Source organism: Sander vitreus, chromosome 17 (assembly GCF_031162955.1).
Source record: "Sander vitreus isolate 19-12246 chromosome 17, sanVit1, whole genome shotgun sequence".
In the NCBI taxonomy this organism is placed as follows: domain Eukaryota; kingdom Metazoa; phylum Chordata; class Actinopteri; order Perciformes; family Percidae; genus Sander; species Sander vitreus.
In genome coordinates, this window is record NC_135871.1 from 15035064 (window position 1) to 15059202 (window position 24139).

General features: G+C 38.7%; 4 protein-coding genes across 6 annotated transcripts in view; 1 reads left to right on the top strand and 3 right to left on the bottom strand.

Annotated features, from left to right (window-relative positions):
• Positions 1 to 485: 485 nt before the first annotated feature.
• LOC144532501 (glutathione S-transferase A1-like) lies at positions 486 to 2342 on the top strand. 2 transcript variants are annotated; one of them, XM_078273290.1, is made up of 7 exons: positions 486 to 595; positions 693 to 819; positions 925 to 976; positions 1193 to 1325; positions 1422 to 1551; positions 1699 to 1824; positions 1997 to 2342. In XM_078273290.1, exons 2-7 carry the CDS (start codon positions 733 to 735, stop codon positions 2129 to 2131), a joined length of 663 nt encoding a protein of 220 aa, XP_078129416.1. In that variant the 5' UTR covers positions 486 to 595; positions 693 to 732; the 3' UTR covers positions 2132 to 2342. The 2 variants fall into 2 exon arrangements, with proteins under 2 accessions (XP_078129416.1, XP_078129417.1); XM_078273291.1 differs by lacking the exon at positions 925 to 976 and having other exon boundaries at positions 1216 to 1325.
• An 82-nt stretch (positions 2343 to 2424) lies between these two features.
• tmem14a (transmembrane protein 14A) lies at positions 2425 to 5131 on the bottom strand. 2 transcript variants are annotated; one of them, XM_078273293.1, is made up of 5 exons: positions 5057 to 5131; positions 4531 to 4613; positions 3345 to 3446; positions 3166 to 3253; positions 2425 to 3044 (listed from the first exon to the last, which is right to left on the bottom strand). In XM_078273293.1, the coding sequence occupies exons 2-5, from the start codon at positions 4604 to 4606 to the stop codon at positions 3002 to 3004; spliced, it is 309 nt and encodes a 102-aa protein (XP_078129419.1). In that variant the 5' UTR covers positions 4607 to 4613; positions 5057 to 5131; the 3' UTR covers positions 2425 to 3001. The 2 variants fall into 2 exon arrangements, with proteins under 2 accessions (XP_078129419.1, XP_078129418.1); XM_078273292.1 differs by having other exon boundaries at positions 5015 to 5108.
• Positions 5132 to 6130: 999 nt separating this feature from the next.
• Positions 6131 to 19018, bottom strand: agpat5 (1-acylglycerol-3-phosphate O-acyltransferase 5 (lysophosphatidic acid acyltransferase, epsilon)). The gene is made up of 8 exons (XM_078273060.1): positions 18199 to 19018; positions 17127 to 17196; positions 16933 to 17048; positions 16727 to 16816; positions 15218 to 15308; positions 13225 to 13386; positions 8651 to 8774; positions 6131 to 8046 (listed from the first exon to the last, which is right to left on the bottom strand). The coding sequence occupies exons 1-8, from the start codon at positions 18415 to 18417 to the stop codon at positions 7821 to 7823; spliced, it is 1098 nt and encodes a 365-aa protein (XP_078129186.1). The 5' UTR covers positions 18418 to 19018; the 3' UTR covers positions 6131 to 7820.
• Positions 19019 to 20206: 1188 nt separating this feature from the next.
• mcph1 (microcephalin 1) overlaps positions 20207 to 24139 on the bottom strand; it is a 30411-nt gene continuing 26478 nt past the window's right edge. The window contains exons 14-15 of the mRNA XM_078273327.1: positions 20800 to 21037; positions 20207 to 20702 (exon numbers count right to left, since the gene is read on the bottom strand). Of these exons, the coding sequence (XP_078129453.1) occupies positions 20650 to 20702; positions 20800 to 21037 (291 nt within the window). The 3' untranslated portion in view covers positions 20207 to 20649. The remainder of the gene's footprint in view (positions 20703 to 20799; positions 21038 to 24139) is intronic.

Here is a 24139-nt window from a genome sequence, read left to right on the forward strand (position 1 = left end):
CTACAAATGGGCCTTGAGCTTGTTTGGAGGTTCTAGCAGGGAGCACAGCTACTGGTACACCGAAGGATGGACGTCCGCCGGGGGAACCATCGTCCTCTTCCACCGAGCGCGGGGCTTCGGGAGGGACACACATGGAGCGGTGAGGGAGGAAGGGGACACCCGCCTAGCCAGCCAGATCAGCCGAATAAACCCTAGCGATCAATGGGGTGACAGATGTCGCAGCCAGATCGCCCTCACATCCAATATCATAAATACAGGCATGGCACTTATAAGAGGCAGTACAATACAACCCTAACTATCACGGTGTCAAATATCGACGCAATGTTTATATTACATAGTAGTACACGTAAAAATCTTGTCATATTTATAACTGTAAACTATACGTTGATACTTTGAACTTTTCACTTAAACATTATTAAACGAACACGGTCAGTGAGTATTTTTCCCATGATGTCTAGCGGCAACATGTTAATTAGACATGTTTCTGTTGGCCAGTACTAACCAATCAGAGACTTCGGATGTTTCCCTTATATTTTCTACGCTACGTCTGCTGACTTCACCCTGATTTCTCCACGGGAGCTGGGCAAGTGTATAGGTATGACACTAAAGAAATATTAACTCAGTTTTGGTAACGTAACGTGCATTTGCATTCAGTAATATGTGCTATTTAATCTGTCTCTTTTTAATTTTAGAGAGTTAACGTTAACGTTACACTTCAAAAATACTATAGTCATGGCTGGGAAAGTTGTGCTGCACTACTTCAATGGGAGAGGGAAAATGGAGTCAATCCGTTGGCTTTTGACGGTTGCAGAGGTCGAGGTAAGTGAGGGGTGTGATGATATTAATCTGAAGCTTGGTTGTCTTTCAAGAACCCCAAACTTCCTGAATGTGCTGTGAATGTGTTACGTAATCTCGTGTTCACAGTTTGATGAGATCTATCTGACAACTCGTGAGCAGTATGAAAAACTCCTGAGTGGTAAGTTGGTTTTCAAAAAGGTGTTTACAAGCTAAAATAAACCTCTCTGCCCTGTTTCCATGTCACATGTTTACTTTTTCAATTTGTTAATCTGTTAACGTCAACCCATGACGCAACCTGGGTGAGACGGATTGTGAGGTGACGATCTTACAAGTAAAATATGTGACTTGTTAACCATTAAATCAATGTTTTACTACCTGGGTGTTTCCTCTGCAGATGGAGCTCTCATGTTTCAACAGGTTCCTATGGTGGAAATCGATGGCATGAAGCTTGTTCAGACAAAAGCAATCTTGAACTACATTGCAGAGAAGTACAATCTTCATGGAAAAGATCTCAAAGACCGTGTCATGTAGGGTCCATTTCTTTATGTATTATATTAAGTGTCTTTTTATGACATGATTTTAGTGGATGGACGTGTCACAGTAGGCTATGTGCTTGCCCTCAGGATCAACATGTATTCAGAGGGAATATTTGACCTCATGGAAATGATAATGATGTTGCCCTTCAAAGCAGATGCAAAACTGGAACCCATTAAAAGTAAAGCAAAGGACCGCTACCTTCCTGTGTTTGAAAAGGTACCACCATGCTTACTGTACATATTATATGAAATGGTGTGGTCTAATAACTGATAAATCTTGTTTAAAAACCACTAGATGGAAAATGGACCTGTTGATGATTAAATATGATAACTAAACAATATATGTCTTTGACAAACATTCCAGGCGCTGTCTGGGCCCATATATCTGGTGGGAGGCAAGCTAAGCTGTGCAGACGTGCAGCTGCTTGAATGTACCCTGATGTTGGAGGAGAAATTTCCTGAAATCCTTGCCGAGTTTCCCAACGTCAAGGTAAATGTGTAAAAGTGACATACTGTATAAGGCTGGATATACAAAGGAACAAAAACAACAGAAAAAGATAACTTGTTCCTATGAAATCCCAGTATACTGTTAGTAATCATAAGAAAAATACACACTGATTACTAAATGCTCTGTTTAAGAATAACTTTCTGTTTCCCTCCAGGCTTTCCAGGGTAGGATGACCCAGATTCCTGCCATCAGCAGGTTCCTGCAGCCAGGCAGCAAGAGAAAGCCACAGCCAGATGAAACCTATGTGAAGACCATCATGGAGGTGTTCAAAATCAAGATTCCATTGTGATAAACTCTATACATTCCTCACATAGGAAGTGGGAGTTGTTCATTATGCAAACACAGCATGTACAACATGTGGATCAATTATATTTGCTGGTTTATGTTGAGGCATTATTCATCAAAAAGCATGTCATCAATCTATGTAATCCTTCATAACATCACATAGGTGTTTTCAATGTGAAGGTTCTACTAAATAAATTGTTCACTTTTGACGAACATTTCGCGAAGCTGCTTTCTTTTTGTTGTGTTAATTCAATGACAGAATGTCATTATCTCCACACATAAAAAGAAAACCATTAATTTAAGGATCATATTTGTTTATTTAGTTTTGCTATTATTACAAAAATCACAAACATTTACTTCATTTTTAAAGGTAACAACATACAGTAGCATGTCAACCGTCAATAATACACATTTTGTTCTTTAAACTTGGCCTATTTTTTCTTTTTTTAGTAATTTTAATATTTAAGATTACTAATGTTGATAGTAGTAGCAGCCTGCAAAACTGAAGTTGTAGTGTATACAGTAAAGGCCCTGCCAACACAAACAATTGCGCCCACAAAGCTCACATACATAATTAACTGTTAATCTCAAATCATGAGATTGACATTCATGCACGTGCTTATATACAAAATCAAAAACGTTTATTTATTAAAGAACATATTTACTGCAGTAAGATTAGAAATTAATCTGTAATCTGTTAAACACCCACTGATAGCTTTTGCAAAGTTTCTGGTCACATGAAAGTTAAGTTCCCATACAAAAGAGAGGGCTTGTTCTAGTACGGTAACTGAGTAACGGAATGCTGTTTCCTTTAAAACAAGGCTGGTTCATTGAGAGATGAGAGCCCTCAGTCTGGACATTGTTACTCCTCCAGTCACACCATGAGGAGTAGTAACAGTCGAAACACCATCAACAAACTGTAAGAAAGAGATAGCAAATCAAAATGTATTAAAGCAAGTGTTTTATAACCCGTTACATAATTTCACAATGTGTTTTCTCAATAAACTTTACTGCATGTTGAGCAAGTTCGACTCTGACCTTAGCCCTGACATAATGCCAGCAGGAATGAATTTTCCCGATTTTTTGTATCTCGTTCCCATCACGAGTGAGAGGAGTCCCGAGGTAACTGAAAGAAAGAAAACACCATGACAATACCAATTTTCTGACTTATGAACTGCTGAAAATCAGTATATTAGGATGAGCTTAGCCACACTCACGCAATAAGACCTTGATGTCTTTTGGGTCATTAGAGATGTTGTATGCACCATAAGCAGAGAACCAACCAAAAACTAAACCAGCCATCAGGGACATCACGCTGCCTACAATGACACAGAGACACATGATGATAATCAGGGTGCACATATGAACGGAATTTCGTTCATTTTCGTACAACCTCAAAAGCACAGTCTTCTTTTGTCTTGAGCCTAGAGTAAGTGTTGTGAATATGTTGTATTCCATTCTGTGAGAACTCTGAACAAAGCAACAATTTGTATCATAAATGGTAACACTGTTTTCATTCTTGAAGATATATCTGTGTGAACCAACCTTGAACCAATCCTCCTCTCCTCGGGACTCTTTCTTATCTATCTACTCTCACGTCATCTAGGTGAACGGAGCGATTGTTAGAAAATGTATATATCCTTGTGTGTTTTATTGAACCTTTAGAACATTGTGAACTGAACCCTACGTCGCGTCCCTTTGTTCTCTGAGCTCGCCGCTGATTTCACTATCAACTCACACAGGTCAAGCCAGAAGATGATAGGATTCTAGCGCCTGGGTAGCTCACCTGGTAGGGCAGGCGCCCACATATAGAGGTTTACTCCTCGACGCAGCGGCCGCAGGTTCGACTGCGGCCCTTCGCTGCATGTCATTCCCCCTCTCTCTCCCCTTTCATGTCTTCATCTGTCCTATACAAAATAAAGGCCTAAAATGCCCCCAAAAAAAATAATCTTAAAAAAAAAGAAAGAAAGAAGATGATAGGATTCGAACCACAAAAAACAATCGTGATCGGAGGAACAACCAACAAAGGAACAACCAACAAACCCTGATCAGAGGACCTCTGAGACCTGCTGATGTAGGGCTGCAGAAGCTCTTCCAAAAGGCTCCAAAAGTGATCACAAGGATCTTGAACTGGATTCTAAATTTGACAGGAAGCCAGTGTAAAGAAATCAAGATCTGAATAACATGAGTTATTAATGCATGAATAATCCTTTCCAACTCAGCTGGGGACACAGTGGACCTGAGTTTAGCAATGTTCCTCAGCTTGGTAGAAGCAAGAGCCAACCAAACAATTTACATGCTTATCAAGACTCAAAGCCTGGTCCATTAAAACGCCTAGATTACAGAGGGTAGGTTTAACAGAAGAGGATAGAGAGCCAAGACTTTCAAAAAATATATTTCAACCTTTTGTCTTGTATCCAATAAATCCTCCAATGGCAATGGCTGCAGCATAGCCAAATCCAATCCAGTCCACTGCCATCCCAAAGCTGTAAACAGAAGTTAAGTCAAGTATGTTATTCATGTTAAATAACAAAGCTTACCAAAAAAACTAAAACAGACTGGTAATCTAAGATAATTCAATTCTTAAACTGAAGCAAATCTTAAGTCAATTTAGTTCCCACAAATGAGCAGCCTTTACTTTACTTACAATACTTTACTTCACTAATATTTTAGTACTTTAACCCCTGTGATCTATCCGGAAGATCTCTAGGTGTCGCTGTGAGACCTTTAGTGGTTAAAACATAAAACGACAACAGAGGAAGCGTAAAAACAAACAGCCCTAGCTACGCCCTACATATTCTATTACAATTTACTGAATGCGAAGTACGCATTGTTATCAAATTATCATTATACAATAATTTAATTCGTCTTGGTAAATATTACATACCTCGAGTCCAAACAAATGAGCAGCAGCACTTAGAAACGTTACCTTCAATCTGTGACAGCGCTTCCTCGTTACAAATCATAATACGCATGCGCCATTTAGTTCGGACTGTGTTCGCTGACATTTGATAAAGTGGGAATGTAGTATTTCGGAAAATGAATCGTTTTTCTTTGGTTCCCAATTAAAAAAAAAAAAAAATCCTATTGAAGTTTCGTACATAGTATCCCCCTGACCATACAAGATACATAGAAGAAAGAAATGTAATCTAAAAAATAAATATAATGAAAAATAAGCTAAGAAAAACATGTTATAATAACAATATATCACCATTTTACAGCATTTTTAGCAACACCAGACCACAATTTTACCATTTCTTATTTGTTTGATTCGTTGTCTCAGTTAAGTTTTGGCCTGAAATCTGGGAGTGTATTGTTTTGGTCACCATCTCAGAAAGTATGGTCTTATTTTTTAATACTGAGTCTAATAACTCAAATAAATTATTCTTTCTCTTGGGTACAGAATTCTTCAGTTTTCTACCAAAAACCTTCTATAATTGTATCTGTAGGGATTGTCAGACCCACTTCGGTGTGCAAAAAGTAGCTACATAGATACTGGTTGGTCCCCTTGTTTAGATAAAGCTGCCATATGCAGTCTGCTGTGTCCACTGTACTTAATGAGGACATGGAGGCAATAAGGTACACAATGCACAGAGGGCAGTAAGTGGGGTGTGGAGGTGGTTGGTCAATGGGTCCAACAGCAAATTTATTCTGGCCATAGTCTGTCCCTCTGGCAGCTCAAGCCCTCAAACCTGTAGGATTTACTTTAAAATTCTTGCTCTGATAATGAAGGTTCCAAACATAAAAAAAATAGTTCAGTGTAAATGAATGAAAAACATTAAATTGTGCATAAAACATCTAAAAAAAAAAAAATTGTTTGATGTGACCGTGTAATTACAAAAAGTGCATCTTGGGTTTACGTGTTTAACTCAACAGCCCAACTCCAGCAGTAAAACATTGTGCCAGTAGTATGCAAATATACTTGTGCATCTCTAATATCTGGGACTGAATAAGTCTTTCAACAATCATGTGTTTAGAATCAGGACAGTAAGACAAACTTGACTCCCCAAAGAAAACCACTTTATTTCACTCTGACCAACCCATTTCCAGAATTTACATACATAAAAGGTTTCATCGTTTAATAATAGTCCTCAAAAAGTATAAATCAATGCATTCTTTGAGCAAAATAAGCCACTATGAACTGTAGACAATGTGACCACATGCTCCAGCAGAGCGCTTCCATGCACTGTGGCCCTCTCTAAGAGGGCTGAGGACCATCTCCTCCAAAGAGAAGGCACACATTTCCAAAACCAGTTGGCATTAAATACTGTCTACATAGTTTTCCTCATGAGTTAGTCGGATCTTGTCAGGATAAAAATGACTATAAAATGGCTGACAACAGTCATTTAAGAGCAAGAAAGGATTATTCAAGTGAGGTATTGGAGCGGCATGTAAAAACTGAGATTTACTGATACCATCCACGAGGAAAAAATATCTCAGAGTAACTCCAGACAAGGACGAGACGGCAAAAAATGTAAAGTGACTCGTGGGAAAATGCAATGGTATCATTACAGTAAACAACAACAGAGGACAGAGAATGAATTTCACAACACAGTGACATTTATAATATAAATGGCTTTGAGTTCACAGGAACCTGTGATATACGGTTAACATGGCTTTTTCAGCTTTTTGCTAGGTAGATACTTCTGTGTTAGCTGTAACATGGTATTCAAAGTAACAAATGGATATAAAAGTGATGGAACTGTGAATATACCATTATATAAAAAATAAATTCCAATTCTAATGTATTTAGGCCAACAACAAAAAAAGCATTAAGTTTCTTTGCGGTCATCGTGGTTAATACACCAGGTTTTGGCAATGATTGACATTGAGGTTAAAGCAATATTTATTGGTAGAACAAAGACTCAAAAATGTACAATAGATAGATTCTTTTTAAGGATATCACTAATAGTAAAATCAATATATTGGGTGTTGGAAATTGAAAAAACATTCACTATTTCATATATGCATAAATGGAGTGTTTTATAGCTACATTCATTATCAGTATATAAAATAAATTGATGTCATATGAATATTTATGGTAAACAATGCAGCTGGTGTCATATTTATGAGCCCCTATAGAGGACTGTATGCTATTCATTTTGTTCTACTAACGTAAAAACATCACTCTAAAAAGGAGCAAAGTGCATAAACTTCCTAACATGGGACTTGGCATAAATAACATTATAACCAATGCCAATGAGTCAGTGCATTTAAAAATTAATAATCTATCATCAACATCTTCGTTCATCGTTGTTCTATGTCATATTAGAGCATTAAAACTGGCCAATGTTTGATGGGAAAGTGAGCATGCATTAATACTGATTTGGCTAAATGGGGGGGGGGGGGAATTCCTTTAAGAAGTATATAGCTATTTGTATTTCATAGTAGATAACAAGGGGCATTTTTGAGAATGCCTTCCACCAAATCCACTCATGTTTTATCATTTCAGGCTGCAAATCCAAATAATGCGAGGGAACAAGTAGCACAAAATGCTTAACATTTCTCTGTATCTCCGTTCAGCTTTCAGCTCAAGGTCAACAGTGAGCCAGACACGTAGGTTAAATCTCTGATCCTCTTATCAGATACTGCTCTGCATCTGGAACACACCTTGTGTTGTTGTGATACAGGAAAATGGCAATATCTCTCCATGTCTTTTGCGAGTCTCATTGTGGCAACCTCTGCCCTGTTCGTTAAGGAAAAGCGTTCACCCACAGCCAGCCCAGCAGTGTCCCGAACACCCAGGTTCTCACGTACAGTTTCCTGCCGTTCTCAGTCAGCAGTAATGGCAGTGTCAGCCCCCCCAAGATCATCACTGATGGGAGGGTTTTAGAAAGGTTCAGAGGCAAATGTTTGCCTTCCCCAGGGAACCTGCATATTTTGTCTCCATCTTTCGACTCGTAGAAATCCGTCAGCAACCTTTGAAAAGACAGATCATTCTCTTAGGGAATTCAGCCCATCTTAGAAAAGAACAAGTGTACAAAAGCTAAACAGAACATTGCAAAGATCTGTCTGACAAAAGTTCACGTAAGGATTTTTTACAGCAGTTACAGCACAAAAACTACACCTAAATCACACTGGGGATTTTTTTGTGGCTTGGTTGGTGTTGTCAATGTTGGGCTCAGTAGATTACCATTTTCCATCCTGACTATATTCAAAACAACAACAACAACTAATTTCAAAACTATATCACAGGCTCTGGACTTTGTCTTTCACGTACCCCGAGTAAAATGATCTTAGGGGTGCAACTAATGATAATTTTCATTATGCATTAATCTGCTGATTTATTTTCTTTAATAATGGTTAGAGAACCACTGGTCTATAGTAAAGGGAACTGCACATTAGAAGATTTTTTAGAAGCTAAGATACATACATGTGCTTAAAACTGGTAGCGTGCAGAAGCAAAACATTTGAAAACATCACTGCAGTTTCTATATTCATTGAATAACATGCAATTTCAAGATGATTAATTGTTCCACACACACACACACACACACACACACACACACACACACACACTTACCGGTCCTTGATTTCAAACCGCTCGTGCAGCCACCTGCGGAAAAACAGTGGCTCTGGAGGAATTTCCTTTATGTCCACGCGGTCAAAGTGTATGTGGACTCGGGGACATTCTTTGCACAGGAATTCTGTCAAACACAAAAAATAAAGAGACTAAACAAAAACAGGATAAGCCTTTCAGCGAAATGGCACGTAGAGCAAGCACTTAAAATCAACACGAGGTGACAATGATAGATTGGAGCGGCTTTGATGCTGTGATGCCAGGGCTCTCTGACTCAAGAGAGGAAAGACTAGTAACGTACAACAGCTTGTTGGTCAAACTGGTGCACCAGAGTAAGATAACCAATCCTCAGACAGAATCAGACCAATGATCAGATGTGATAGTGAAATCAGTGAAGAAAAGAGACAAAATCAAGTCAAGTGTAAATGTAGAAAAGTCGGTCAAGTTCAATTTAATGTCCGAAATACTAAATGTTCAGAGTTTAAACTGAATATTCATTAGTTGTATAATGTGACAAAAATCAGCATCACCCAATACATGTTCCTAAAATTAAAAAAAATGTTTTAAGTTTTTAGTGTCAAGTCAAAATTAAAACTGTCAGAGGACTAACGAAAGAAAAGGATCTGAGAAGGTCAAGTATAAAAATGTAACCAAGTGTGAACGCTCAAGGCTACACATGTATCCCCAGAGACCTTCAAGTTCCTGTTTCCACAACATGCAATATTATCAGGAAACCGGGCACTGTGGCCAAAAGAGGAAACTTGATCGAAGTCAGCAGCGAAAGATTGCTCCACTAGCGGAGAGAGCACCTCAGTCAGCTGCTGCACAGATTTAAAATCGACCAGACACAATATGTGCCACTTCAATAAAAACTGACAACTCAATGAAAGACGGAGGAGGAGGAGGAGAGACACACAAACACATGAGTTATTTTTGCAAGAAGACACATGAAGCCAACGTCACTCTAAAAAGAAAAAACAACCACCTGAGCCTCCACTGTCTGCAGCACATTTGTGTTTGAGCGGAACAATGTTCCAAAACACACTTTAAAAACAACTTCCTGGATAGAAGAAGGAAATCAACTCTTTGCTCTGTAGTGACAATGCCTCCTAATCTAAATCATTTTCAATAAACTCTAAAGCTGAAAATGAATCTTAAAATGTTGAGTTGTCAGAAAACAAAGAGCTAACCAAAGACCAAACTGCTACTAAAGAGGTGCAGGGAGCTAATTTATTAACAAAAGAACTTGATGGTAGATCATTTGTTATGCAAAGTGTTCATTTAATTGAATGCATTGAATTATCAAATCAATAAGATGTTGTTTGGGTGCCTGTGTGGACTAGTTGGTAGAGCACATGCCCATATATAGAGGATCAGTCCTCGACGCAGAGTGTTCGAGTCCGACCTGCGGCCCTTTCCTGCATGTCATTTCCCCCCCCCCTCTCCTCTTTCATGTCTAAGCATGTCTAAAAGCCTAAATGCCAAAAGAATGTAATTCTCATTTAAAAAAATACGTTGTTCAATATTGAAATCGAGATACAGAAATATGGCAGCTAAATATATCCACTTCAATGTTTAGAGAAAACCCGTAACGGACAGTATTTCCATCCACAATCAGATGAAAATACTTAAATTACAATTTAAACAGCCATTGAATGAAAAACTACTGAAATAAGTTTGAACATGTTTAGTATTTATTTCTTGTGATCAGATCAGACAAAATTAAGACAGTTTTGTTTCTTGAAGTCTCTACTTCTGTTTTCACAAACAAACCAAAAAAATAAAAAGAACATTTCCCCATTTACAACTTCTGGTTGATGAACTACCGACGCAACAAGAGCAGTAAATGGCCCACGAGGCACTGAAATGCCATTCTGATTTGAAAAAAAAAAACTTTCTAAACCAAAATAAACCCCTGAATACGCACCTGTTAAACTATAACATACTCTAGGCCGCAAACAAAAAATTAATACAACAAATAATAAACTATGCAGAGGGAATTTCATTATACAAGCACTGTAACCTAAGGCTGTGTGAATTACATTATAATACTGAATCTGATCTGCAGAAAAAAAACATCCGTCTTGGAAAGTAGGTGAGTAAATTAACATTGCAAGAGAAATAGCACGTAATAGAAACTAAAAATCCTTGCTGAGCTTAAACCTTTATTTATTAAAACCAGCTCTTGACTCCATAGAATGACAGGGATCCATCGCATGCCAAAACAATTACAAAGAGCAAATATATTTAATAGGGCTGTCAATCGATTAAACATTTTTATCTAATTAATTACATACTCTGTGATTAATTAATCAAAATTAATCGCATACATAATTAACGGTGCCTGAACCGATACTTTTTAAGAAAGAAAGAAAAGGGAAAAAAAAAGGGTACTAAACAACAGTTGGTGACATCAAAGAACGGCTTGTTTATTGCTAAGGCCATATGGTCAAAATTAAATGATTTAATAATAATGTATAACAATAACTTATTTCACTAGTAAATTGCTGTTGAACGACAAAAACAACAACAACTAGATAGGAAATGGACATTTACAATAACTTCAAATGCACCATGACGCTGTAGTTTACCAGTTTCATTGAACGCACCGGCTGTGTTGTTTCTCCGACGGCAGCTGCAGATTGTTACATCCCGGTGTTGAATCCTCTACAGTAAAACACAGTCAAACTTTACACCGTTTAGCGTTAGCTGTCAGCATTTTAACCGTGTTTAATCCAGCTACTAGCTAGCGGTAGGCTAACGTTAGCTGCTGTTGAGTATAGTGTTAACTAGCGTCACATGCAGCGGTGTTTGTGTTTCCTGTAACGTCTGTTTCAGAGCATCAGATTTTCGTCTGCATGCAAACGTCAATATGGAATGGATTAATCTGCGTTAATTTTTTTAACGCGTTATTTTGACAGCCCTAATATTTAATGTTCGAACTTTCAGAAAATGTACCCTGGTTTGGGTTAGCATTTGCAGCATAATTTGCTTCATTTAATATTTTGAACTTTTTTTACATGTATTGCTCAAATTCCAATTAGCTGCTGGCCCCGTCAATAGTTTAAAAATGCTGTTAACAAGTAATTCTATACTTTATGTTGTGTCCTTTTTTAAATTATTAACTGACTACTAATGGTTAACATTCACAGTGAGAGGTTAAATATATTCAAAGAGATTGTATTTTTTTTTAATCAAACTCAATATTAAGTCTATTATCTCTGCCAACTGACATCAATTGTGATACAAATTTTGGAACACAAGTCACATACTTTACACTAGCCATTCCTCAATATTGTACCATCACATACGTGGAAATGATTCAAACTGTTCATACTGATGAGAAATATTTGTCAGATGTTAGTTTGGACTCTTGTAGCCGCAGTGTGAACGCAGCCTCGAGTCACTTCCTCTTCCTTCTGAAATCACCTTCACCACATGAGACCAGGAAGTGCGTGATGACGAGAAGAATGCTTTTCTATTCGCTCTGTTTTGTTTGCTAGAAACACATCAATGTTTATTCCTGACTGAAACGGGATGTTGTTGTTTTTACATTCAAAACAGTGCTCGTTGAGCAACCGGGAACACAGAATAATCCAAAACTCCAAAACACGAAGTGATGCTGTTTACAGGAAGACACGGCTGTTGATGGATAATGTTTGCTATGTGATTAATTACTGGAGGCGGTGTACACAATGTTGCAGGATTGATGATACAGGCCTGTGTCTCTTTGGATACAATGATCAACAGAAGATAGAGGCAGACTGCAGCTACTGTTAGCTGAAAAAAACCCACATCTCCTGCCTTAATAACTGGTATCTACACGCATTTTTTTAAAAAACTGAATCAGCTCCACGGGTTTTTGTACGAGCGTTTTCTTTACGTTGATTCTGCCGGCACTATCATTGAATCTTAAGATGTAAATTAGTTAGCTGGTGGATGGCACGTTCCAAGTCAAGGGAAGCAATGCCATGGACGGGTAGAATTCATTTTTAAATCATTTTTGCGAGGGAAGAGTCATAGCTGTTGCTGTACGGACTGCATTTACACTTATTAGCTGAAATCCAGCTCCTGATGTGGTCCGGACGATACGATCGCTTTCACACCAAAATACCTTCTCTCATACTTTAACACCTATATTAACGTTAGTGTGTTTTCTTATCCACACATAGGATATTCAGATAAATGCGAGGTGTAAATGGGCAACAAATGGAAGCATGTTGGTTTTCACCATATTACTGTCCGCTACTGTAAATAGTACAACAGGAAAGGAGCGATGACTGGACAGAATAGAATCATTCTGGAGTCGACTGGTGAGACTACTCTTCTACTCTGTGGGCTGGCCTGGCTAACTCCCCTGGAGGTGGGCTTGCATTTACACGTATTCCAGCTGCACGTGTCCTGTATGACCCTACACAAATGAGTATTTTTATTGAACCCATTAGGACAACAGTTCCAGATCACATTGTGAGACCAGGTTAAATGAAGGAAGCTGTTGAAAACAGATTTTAAATCTTCTTTATAAAAGATGCTTGACTGAGATTCCTACACAGGTGTGCGGCCTGATGCCTGCTTACCTGGCATCGATGGCGCAGGTTTTCTTTGACCAGAGGCGTCCAGCGTTCCCTCGTAGGCCACTGTGACGTCATACACAGCGTCCAGGTGGTCCTGCATGGCCTCGAAGGCTATGTGAGAGGCCTTCATTCTGGGTGTAAGTGTGTGTTTCAGGACAGCCAGTCCTATGGAGAGGAACATAAGTGATACATGATTTATTAAATTAGATTGCCTGATTAAATACAGGTTATATTAACAGTGGGAATATTAAGCATGCCTCATCAGCCTACACAAGATGCAAGCCATGTAATCGCAACTTCCTCAGAGTGAGTGTTGCTGAGAACCTTTGTTACAGGTCATCTTCCCATCTGTGCTGTAATTTTCTGTCAACTCTCTACTATCAAAATAATGGCTAAAACCCCTCCAAAGTACCTTAAAAATAAATACATATATTATGTAAGAACACAGTAATTTTATGTAAATGCTTGTGTTTTGGTCAGTTACTGCAGTCTGTTGTTCCCCTGTCGACGTGGCACCACCCTCTGCTCACTAATACCTCACTAATAGCAGATAATGTCATGTGCACATGTTGGCTCTCCAGAGCGATTTATTTGGATTAATGGGGGAAGGTGATATTCGGAGCTGTGGTCCAGAGATAGGCTTAATCTCTGCAGAAATGGATGCAGCTTGTGAGTCGACCCAAACACCCCACTGCCCAAAGGCATCACAATAATCATGTTGATGCAACAACTGTATTTAACTGTGAAATTGTAAAGCTATATCTCAAATTTACATTGCAGATAAATATAACCACCATTTAAAATCAGTTTATTTCACGTCCTCATGCTAAAAAAAAATAACCAGAAGAGTCATCTCTTTCAAACCGATTCCTTGTGAGTAGAGATGCACCGATTACAACTTTCTAGGCCGATTCCGATTTCTGATTTTCTTTGAGTTAGGTCAGCCGATACTGATTTTAGCCGATTCCGATTTCATTTTTTCTAACCACTTTACAGCACACACACAAATATTTATTTTCTATCTTTTCTTTAATAGAACATTTTGCACAGAACATAGAAACAATTTTGAACAGATAATGGATCACTATAAAATAGAACTATATAAAATTCACACACATCTGCAGTGCAATGTTAGAACCATTTCCTTCTTTTCACATCCAATATCCAACTAAAAAAAAAATGTGATTTTGGTTTTTGGTGTCCTCCCTCCACACCCCACTCTTTCCTTGCAGGTGTTGCATATTGCAAACTTGTTATCTTCTGCACACACGCTGAAGAATTTCCAAGCACCTGACATGTTGCAGGTTAATTCACGAGGTTCCCTACATGTGTGAGAATAGCGCGGACACACGCTTCACACTGCGAGCGGGTACGCGTGACACACGGCGAAAAAGTTGAGAGAAAGGAAAAAGAGACTGTGCTGTCGCGTCCGTGTGCGTGCGTGCGTCCTTGAGAACTGTAACTTGTATAACTTATGTTGTCAGTTAATTGTAGCATTGACCGGCATGAAATCGGCATATGTCAGACTGACCTGCCGGTCGCCGGTCATAGCCGAGCATGTGAAAACCGGCCAATTCCGGTCACCGGCCGGTCTATCGGTGCATCTCTATTTGTGAGCAATACATTCTCTCTTATTGGCCAGCCACAGGTCCATTTAGTCCTCAAAACTTTGAGCTGCAGCAGCTGGAATATTCAATAAGCAGTTTTGGTGGACACTGACCAATTCCTGGCACCACACCAGTAATCCAATGATGATAGAAATTAATTTAGTTTTTATAAAATGTTCACTTTGTTGTACAGTTCTGAACTTTGCAATACATTATTCTAATAATGAATGACATAAACTTAAAAAAAATTTACTTTGAAATAATTTTTAAATCCGTATGCACAACAGTAGCTTTTAAGGGTTATTACAGATCACACAACAAGACTGAGGGGGCTGTGGCGAACTATAATGCAGCAGTAGAGCAGTAAATGGCTGCTATCATGAAAGTACCTTCTTTTGTAGCAAAAGCCTGACTGTCAGCGATAACGTTCTTGAGCTCTGGATTATACCGAGTTCCTTCTGGAAAGATGACAAGGTACATCTGTGGGGAGAAAAACACATGAAATCAAAGCTGTTTGGTTCTTATTGCACTGGCCAGAATGGAATGTCTAACATTGACATTGGATTTTGTTGAACGAAAAACATGGAAATCAAACACTGTACTGAACTTATGGTTTGATACACCATTTTCATCACCTCGTTCTTTTGAATCAGTGTGGATTGCAACTGAACTGAAAACTGAGTTTATAGTTATGCAGATTCAACATACTGCTATATCCCTTCCTCTTTTCCCCATTTCAGGTCAACAATTACCAGGAAGTTGTACCCTTCTGATCATTTACTTTAGCACTGTAGTACTGAATGAAATGTATAAGAATCTTTCTTTTTCATTTTCTGCAAAATAAGTAGTTGATGTGCCAATGCAGTAGCAAACTGATGAACCAATGCAGCACTTCATGCTTCATAATGTATGTGTGAATTACTGGAACCTACAGGCAAGTAAGTTTTACTTTAACAATTTGATTTAGAGTTGATTTGATGAATTTCAATCAAACAGGAACAAAGATGAAAATGTACATGTTCATATGAGTGCACGGATTTGTGACAACTGGTTATGTTAACTTTCACCACTTCACAACAGAGCTTTCATAACGTACCTTCAGGTCACCAGGACCACTTCTGTCTACACATGCACGCACGCACACTAATCCCCCACAGTTAAATCCCAAAACAGTGATTAAAAACAAGTCCTTTCAACACAAGAACACACACTCCTTCATCCAATATCTGATCCGTTTCATTTCATTGGTGCTGGCGATCCAGATGTTCTGTTAATACAAACTTAATAAACTAGTCACATCAAAATCCTAATTACAGGTAGGGTAAGAAGACATTTTTGGAAGACAGTATTTTGGATGATTATTGCACAAAGCTCTGCAGTGAATTTAGGTGGTGAAAGTTTAAAAAGCTTGTATTGATCATAAAAATTTGGAAAATAAGGCCCCAGATGAAGACATGATTTGTCTGACGGCAGTAACTCAGTCCGTAGGGACTTGGCTTGGGAACCGGAGAGTCGCCAGTTCAAGTCCCTGTGCAGACCAAATATGGAGTTTGGACTGGTAGCTGTTGAGCAAGAGTCTTGAGCAAGGGCACCGAACCACCAACTGCTCGGGGCACATGTCATGGGCAGCCCCCTCATTCTGACATCTCTCCATTAGTGCATGTATAGGTCCTGGGCATGTGTGTGGATTTCAGGCCAGTGTGTAATAACTGACAACAGAGTGAAAATAATGTAATTTCCCCACTGCAGGAACAAAAATCGTAATCTCTGAACATCATTGAAAACTCAACTTCCATATTTGAGGGGGAAGACATGACCGCATACAGTATGTCAACCTCATTGAGTAAATGTGCATGCCGTCAATAGGCTTATTTAGAACATTTATAAAGTGTACTCACTGGTGCTCCACATTGAGTCTGAGTTAAGAGCTTCTTCTTCATCGCCATTTCATTAAACTTTGCACTTCGTTTCACATAGGCTCCTCCATGCTGAAACAGAAAGATAATCTTATCAGAACAGCAGTGGGGAATGTGATTCAAGTTTAATTTACATCACTACATCCGCAATTTACAATGACATCCAAATACTCACACAGTTGCATTACCTGAGAGAAATACCATCCGTACAGCGGGAGCCACTTGAGTCCATCTTTAAGGACGTATCTGACATGGCCGAGAGCACTCTGCCTGATGGCGAGCATGTCAGCAATGATCCAGTCAGCTACAAGGAAAGCCATAGGTAGAGATTAGACATTTACTTCAATCGGCTCTTGACACTAGATTTTGATAAATGCATTACCTGTACATTGGTGATTAGACAGGTAGATCACATTCTCCTTGTTCTTTGGTATATCTCCATATATAACAATCTACAGAGAAAGCAGGTTGAAGGTATTACAGACTCAAGCAAAATGGTAGACTCATCAGTTTGTACAACTCAACCAGCATAGACCGCAGCTTTTCAATAAACCTAAGAGGATTAATTAAACAGGTCCATTCCAATCTATTCATGTGGCCTCAGTTGGTGGGACAGCACAGACAGTTTATTACACAAATCACATCATATCAGAAATGACCTGAATCTGCCCACCCACAACACTATCACTGTTTGTCTGCAAACTCCGACCTACAAAAATACCAACTGTACAAGGAGTGGCAACAGAAATAAAATAATGCAGACTTTCCTGCTATACATCTGGTTAATCCAGATCTTGTTTATTAGCATATGTGACTGGCTCCACTTTACATTTTGTTATTTCAAGAGTTCCAACAAATGTAGACACCCGCAAAAAATGCAATGATCTGCATGGGGTGTGCATGTAATATTAATTGCAACATAAAGTCTGCAGGCGCAGCCAGTCAGAGGCAGCTGTCACGTATCAATCAATTTGAGTTATGACTGTGTACTTGTATTTCTATTATCAGAATAGATATGAATGGGTAAAATTCCCTAGTCTTAATATACACAGTTCGACACATGGTTACCACACTAACCCCCTGAGTTTAGTGCCATTAGCCAGATTTACTGCAGGCTTACACGCATTGGGGTGGCAGTAGCTTAGAGAAGTTGGGTTGGGAACCGGAGGGTCGCCGGTTCAAGTCCCAGTACGGACCAAAGTACAGAGTGTGGATTGGTAGCTGGAGAGATGCCAGTTCACCTCCTCTTGAGCAAGGCACCGTACCCCACCAACCGCTCAGGGCGCTGGCCACTCACTCTGACATCTCTCCATTTGTGCATGAATAGGTCCTGAGCATATGTGTGTGTATTTCAGGTGTGTAGTGATTTCTAACAGACAGAGTGTAAATTGTAATTTCCCCACTGGGAATCAATAAACAGTATAAATTATAAAATTACATGAAGGATCACTCACCTCAACTCCTGTGTAGTTTTCAAAGAAGAACAGGACCATACTCTGGTACATTGAGTACAACCGGTCGTCCAACTTGTGATACACCCTCGCTGGTAAGACAGTTGAGAGTAAACGCCATGTCCCCCATGACAGCAGATAAGCTGGGGCTGTTCCCAGCATGACCGTGGCTGGAAACCAGTACCGCAGCGAGTATGTGTGCACAACAAAGGAAAGCAGCATTTTCCCACCTTTGGCTCCACTAAAGTAACAGAAATCCCTGAAGTAGACTGTACAGTACTACTCTGTGAGCACTGTGAATAAGTTGCCTACCTTATCTATCCGACACCACACCTGTCCTGATAAGTCAGTATAAGAAAGTGAGAAAGCTGCAGCAAAAGGGGAGTGAGGAGCTAGCTAGCTGGCTAAAGCTAATTATAACCTTGTGTGCAAAAGGCAGTTAGCAAAGTCGACTTAAGCGCTAACGTCCACCCATACTGCAATAGAAAAAATGAAATTAGTATTAATTAGTATTAACATCTCAGAAGAGCAAATCGGAAAAACACTTAAACCCGAACACTTTCAGTATCGTTAACGTTGTATGTAAGTTAAGAAAAAACGTTAGCCTACTATTTAACGTGTTTAGCTAGACAGCAAGTTTTACCTTACGCTACAGTTGATATAAACTGTCTTCTCTAATGTGGGTACGATAACAGAGTGCAACCCAAACGTCAGCTCAGTTGTTAAAAGGCAAATATGTTCTATTTCTTTCCCTAGTTCATCTTAATCTGGTCAGCTGTTCATAAACTAGCTTCTTGCAGCAAATGTCACACACACGCTACCCTACGTAATGTAACATCGACGAAGCTGATTGGTCAAATGAGGCCAGCCAATGGGCGGGAGCGCATCATGACTTAGATCCTCCTGCAAGTCTGGTCCTGCTTTCCCATACATCCATGCGGCTTTCCCACAAATTACATAGTACATGCATAGTGCCATTTTCAAAAGCAAGTCATAGTGTTTACTTAATTTCTTACAAAAGATTCACATCACATTAATTCCAATTTATAATATTTCATACAAAATAATTCAATCCGACACAGATATGATTTAGTAATGTTTCAGAATCAGAAAGGGTTTTATTGCCAAGTATGTTTTTTAACACATACAAGGAATTTGTTTTGGTGTTGTTGGTGCACGTCACACATTCTTTAGATTGAATATTAAACAATATAAGTATAGGTACAAACAATATAAGTATATTTACACAGTATGTATTAAGTTAAAAATAAAGAATAAATAAAGATATAAATAAAAAATAAAAAGCAAAGAGCATTACAGCAGTTTGCAGGGAAGGTGGGGTGATAACAGAGGTTCTTACCCATAATGCTATCAGTCATATTGTGCTGACCTGAGCTGATACAATTCTTTATTTTACTGAGCTTGGCCTGATAAAGTGGCTCCAAACGCTGGGTGCAAAAAGACAAAGAGGCAAGTAAATGTTACAGCTAAAAACTAATTTAATCATCTACTTGGCAAATCACTGTTCTATAGTGTTTGCATTATACTTTATTAACCTAACATATTACACATGCATGTATCAAATACTTTAGAAATAGTAACAGCTGTTTGTCAAAACTACAAATACTCAAGTAAGATTTTAGTACATTTAAAGTATTGTAGTATGAGTCATTTTGTCACTTGCCATCTCTGCTGCCTAAACATGACTGATAAGTGTGAGTACACGCTTGTTAATTTGCCATCTGTCACCCAGTGACACGGCTGAATGGACACTTTTGAAGGTTGATCCATCAAACCACTACGATTTGTCCTTTTCAAAACCAAGTGGTTACTCTCAAATTAAATTCATCTTGTCACAAGTTCATTTCAATAAAATCTGGAAAATAATAAATTATCTGTTTTGGTCCAGAGGGCATCTGCAGCGTGTATACTGTTGTCAATTGCAGATCAAGTAACATTGTTTCTTAAACAACTCTTTATTTGAAAGAACATAAGGAAACCAATGGTCAAATCAAATTAAAAAAAGTATTTATTAAAAATGACATCACAAAACATTTCTGTAAGGATACAGTGTGTTATCTCCGTAAGAGTGTTAAACTGGCTCAGAAAGTATTTTTAAAATCACAGCGTTATGAATAAAAAACAATCCTAAGGCTCACTCTCTGCCTTGTTGATTACACACTAATTTATAGGAAAAATGCAAATAATAAAGTCTCAATATGCACTATGTAAAATCAGTTTTCCATGTTTCACAGTAACTTAGGGCGCTGTTGAATGATTGCTAGTCCTCAGCGGTAACATGTTTCCATGGTAACCAGGGACTAAAGTCTTTCAAAACTGAATATTTCAGAGGATTTATGTAAAGCCCCTGAATACAAGCAGGATGATAAACCTGAACAAGAAGAACACTGTAAGGTAGAAACTGAGTTTATATGACCAGGCACAACATAAATTTCAACTCAAGTCGTAGTTATCATATGACAGCCGCTTCAAATGTGTGATACTATCTGAAATAAAATCACAAAAAATGAGAGATACAATTACTAATGACATAATAAAGGAATTTAGCAATTAACACAGATTGTGTAAAACAAAACGTCTCACCCAGCACCCACTGCTCAGACAGGATCCTGCTTCCCTCTGGTCTCCTGCCGCTGTACTTCCCGATGCAGATGCCAGCCTGTCGCACAGTTTTGCAGACTGTTCCTCCACAGAGCTGAATCAACTCCACCAGACTCTGAGTGGGTGGCTGGGAGTGATGGGACACAAACATGGCTGGCTGGCCTTGGAACAGGTCCTGCTGGTGCTCCCCGGCAGACAGGTGCCTCTGGAGACGACAAATCTAAGAGAAACTGACAGGTAATGACCTCCCAAATGAACTCTTTTCAGAGAGGTACAGTCAGGATACGGTGACGCAGAAGCTGATCATGTTCAGCTTCTCTGTTAAAAAAAAAAAAAAAACACACCAGAAGAACAGACAACAGCTCGACATGCTGAAAGCATGCTCATCTGGAAACTACAGGAAGTTACTTGTCCAAGAATAAATTCAGTCCAATCATCTTTTTTCTATTAACTCATTGTTTGTAATTACTTTATCAGTTTCAAGTCAACTTAAAATTCCCTGTTAGAACATTTAGAGTAAGTTAAACACACTCAGGTGTTTTCAGTTACTCTGGTTAATTAGACCTCTAGTCTGGTTGAAGCTGAAAATTACATTATATCGCCAAACTCATCTGCAGGTAATGCCTATCGTTATTCATTAGAATAACGATAGGCATTTTTTACCTGCAGATGCTTTGACTTGTTATAGTAGAAAAAGCACAGGTGTTTCTAATAATATTAACGATGTCTCTGATTAATTTAAGTGTCCCAGTAAGCCATGACAGTGTGACAGTGAGCCAGCATGCACGTTAGCAGGACCCTGAAAGTAAAGCAGCTAAACGGAAATAAGCTGCTTCAGTTTCAGGGTTTTACAACTGTGTTTTTCCTGCTGTGACATGTCAAACTGTTTCCACTAAAAAAAAAAAAAGGCCCTACCAGTGCAACAAAGCTAACAGGAAAGTGAGGGAGCCGTCAGTCAAGTATGGTACAGTATATACACGCCCACAGTCCTGAGAAGAGGCCTAATAAGGCAACATAAGTGAAAACACCTGTGTGGGTGGACTATAGGTGTGTAGGGCCTTTAAGAATTCTAATTATGAGTTGAATTAATGTCCTGCTGATTGTTCACTAAATACATCAAAATAAGTTTGTTCTAAAATGTTACATTGATATACTTCCAGCATAAATCGTGCGTTTGGATTTCAAGAAACTTTCTCTCTAGTAGTTATAGTGAATTTCTCTCATAAAGATTAAAATAATACTAACCACGATGATAACTTAAATCTGCATAACAGCAACCTGGCACATTTACATCATATTGATGTTGATGAATGTTGCTGTCCCTGATAAATAAATGAAAGGACAATTCCGGCGCAAAATGAACCTAGGGGTTAATAACATGTGTGTACCGAGTCAAACGTTCTCTGGGATCGGTTTTCATGCTAATCGAATGTGTCTCTAGCTTTAAACAAGCTACCGCAAACTGGTGGTTAGCTGCTAACGCTAGCTTTCGGGGCAGAGGAAAAATCGCTATTTTATACCACTAACAAGGCTCAAAATAGTACCACACTTCAACAGAACATAATGAGGGTCCCTACATGTAAACCGAAGCATTGAGAACTTTGTCAGTGTACAGACAGTTTATTAAAAATAGAGATTATAAAATCACGAACGCTGTGTTTGAGCTATGTTACTGGTTACTGGTTGCACGGCGTTCGTCGTTCGACTGCTCATGACTGTTTTCCAAGATGGCGCCCGCATGTAAACATGAACGCTACTGTCTTTATCTTTTTAATAAACTGTCTGTACACTTACAAAGTTCTAAATGCTTCAGTTTACATGTAGGGACCCTCATTATGCTGCCATTGAAGTGTGGTGATATTTTGAGCCTTGTTAGTGGTATAAAATAGTAATAAATAAAATAGAGACGCTTTCGATTAGCATGAATTAGAAGAATTTGGTACATGAAAAACAGTCACTACTGAAATTTAATAGCAACTAGCTTTTGTTAGTATGAGTGGACATTTCTAAGTCATTGCTGAACTTACTACAGTTTAGTACAGTAGAATAACATTAACAAACTTTAAACAAAATATTCACGACTATTTAAGTTAACCTTAAACTTTAAGGCAGCCTTATATTTTCAGATTTAAATAACACCAAATCCAATCAGAATCTCATTAAATAAGACAACTCCTTGCTCACTGTTGAACTTGCATTAAGGTGAATTACAATGGCATCCTTTGTGCCTGGTTTCATTTCGGCAGCCCACATTGTTCATAGTGTATTGTTAGCTCTGTCTAACTAGATGATAGCATGTGAATCTCTTTGAGGCTGTGTTTCTTTTTGGGTTTAGTGAGTGATACCCTAAGCTCTCACCACGAGCCTGCTCTGTATCCAGCAGGGGTCAGTTGCTCAACTTAAGGGGACAATCTGCTCTATTCTAAAGTTGAATGCCAGGAAACAAGCTTTAACGCTTTTAGTCTTTTGTCAATGTTCACACAGGTTTCACTTAACGTCAAGTAATCAAGAACTGGTCAGAGGGTTCAGAGACAGGGTCAGGTTAACATTAACCTACATTGTGCACTTTAAACGGGAATGATTGAAGACTAAATGTAAGGTCTATTTTGTGAGAAAGGAGGCTTTAAAAACTAGGAGAAATACAAAGAAAACATTAACAGAGAGTTCAGCAGAAGTCACATTGTCTGCTTGTAGCATGAGGGCATGTTTAGTGTGTGGTATGTTCCCTTCCCTGTGTGTTCAACTGTTTGAGTGATTCAGCCTAAACACCTGAAAGAAATCAATGTTTTTAGAATGACGACAAGTCCTTCCTCTTTGGTAATGTACCTTAAATATGTTGCATTTCCCTTATACAGTAACTATTACATCAGCCTACTTCCTACAATTCTGTTTTGGTATTTCTATCCAACTGCACAGGGCAAATCTACGGCTTTCCTGTCAGAAAATTAAAAATGGTGCAGTTAACACTAAAATGTGATTATGTCATGGTAAAATGACTATTCAGTACACAATATAAAGCTCAATCGATCTACAATTACTTTGCAGACTGTTAAAAATGGACCAAGGTCTGTCTGTATTTCAAAGATTTTACTGTTAGGGGGAGTAAAGAGTGAAGCTACTGAATCAATAGGAGATTGTCTTTGATGGAGGCACATTCCTGCAGTATAGGACAAAACATCCTCCTATATCAATGCCTTTCCTGCACTACACACCTGCAATCTGTTCCCCAGAGCCCTCAGACAGACTTCAGCAAAAACGTGGTTGGAATAATGCTGCAATTAGGGGGAAATGCCCCAAATTGTATTTGTGTCTTGCAGGACAG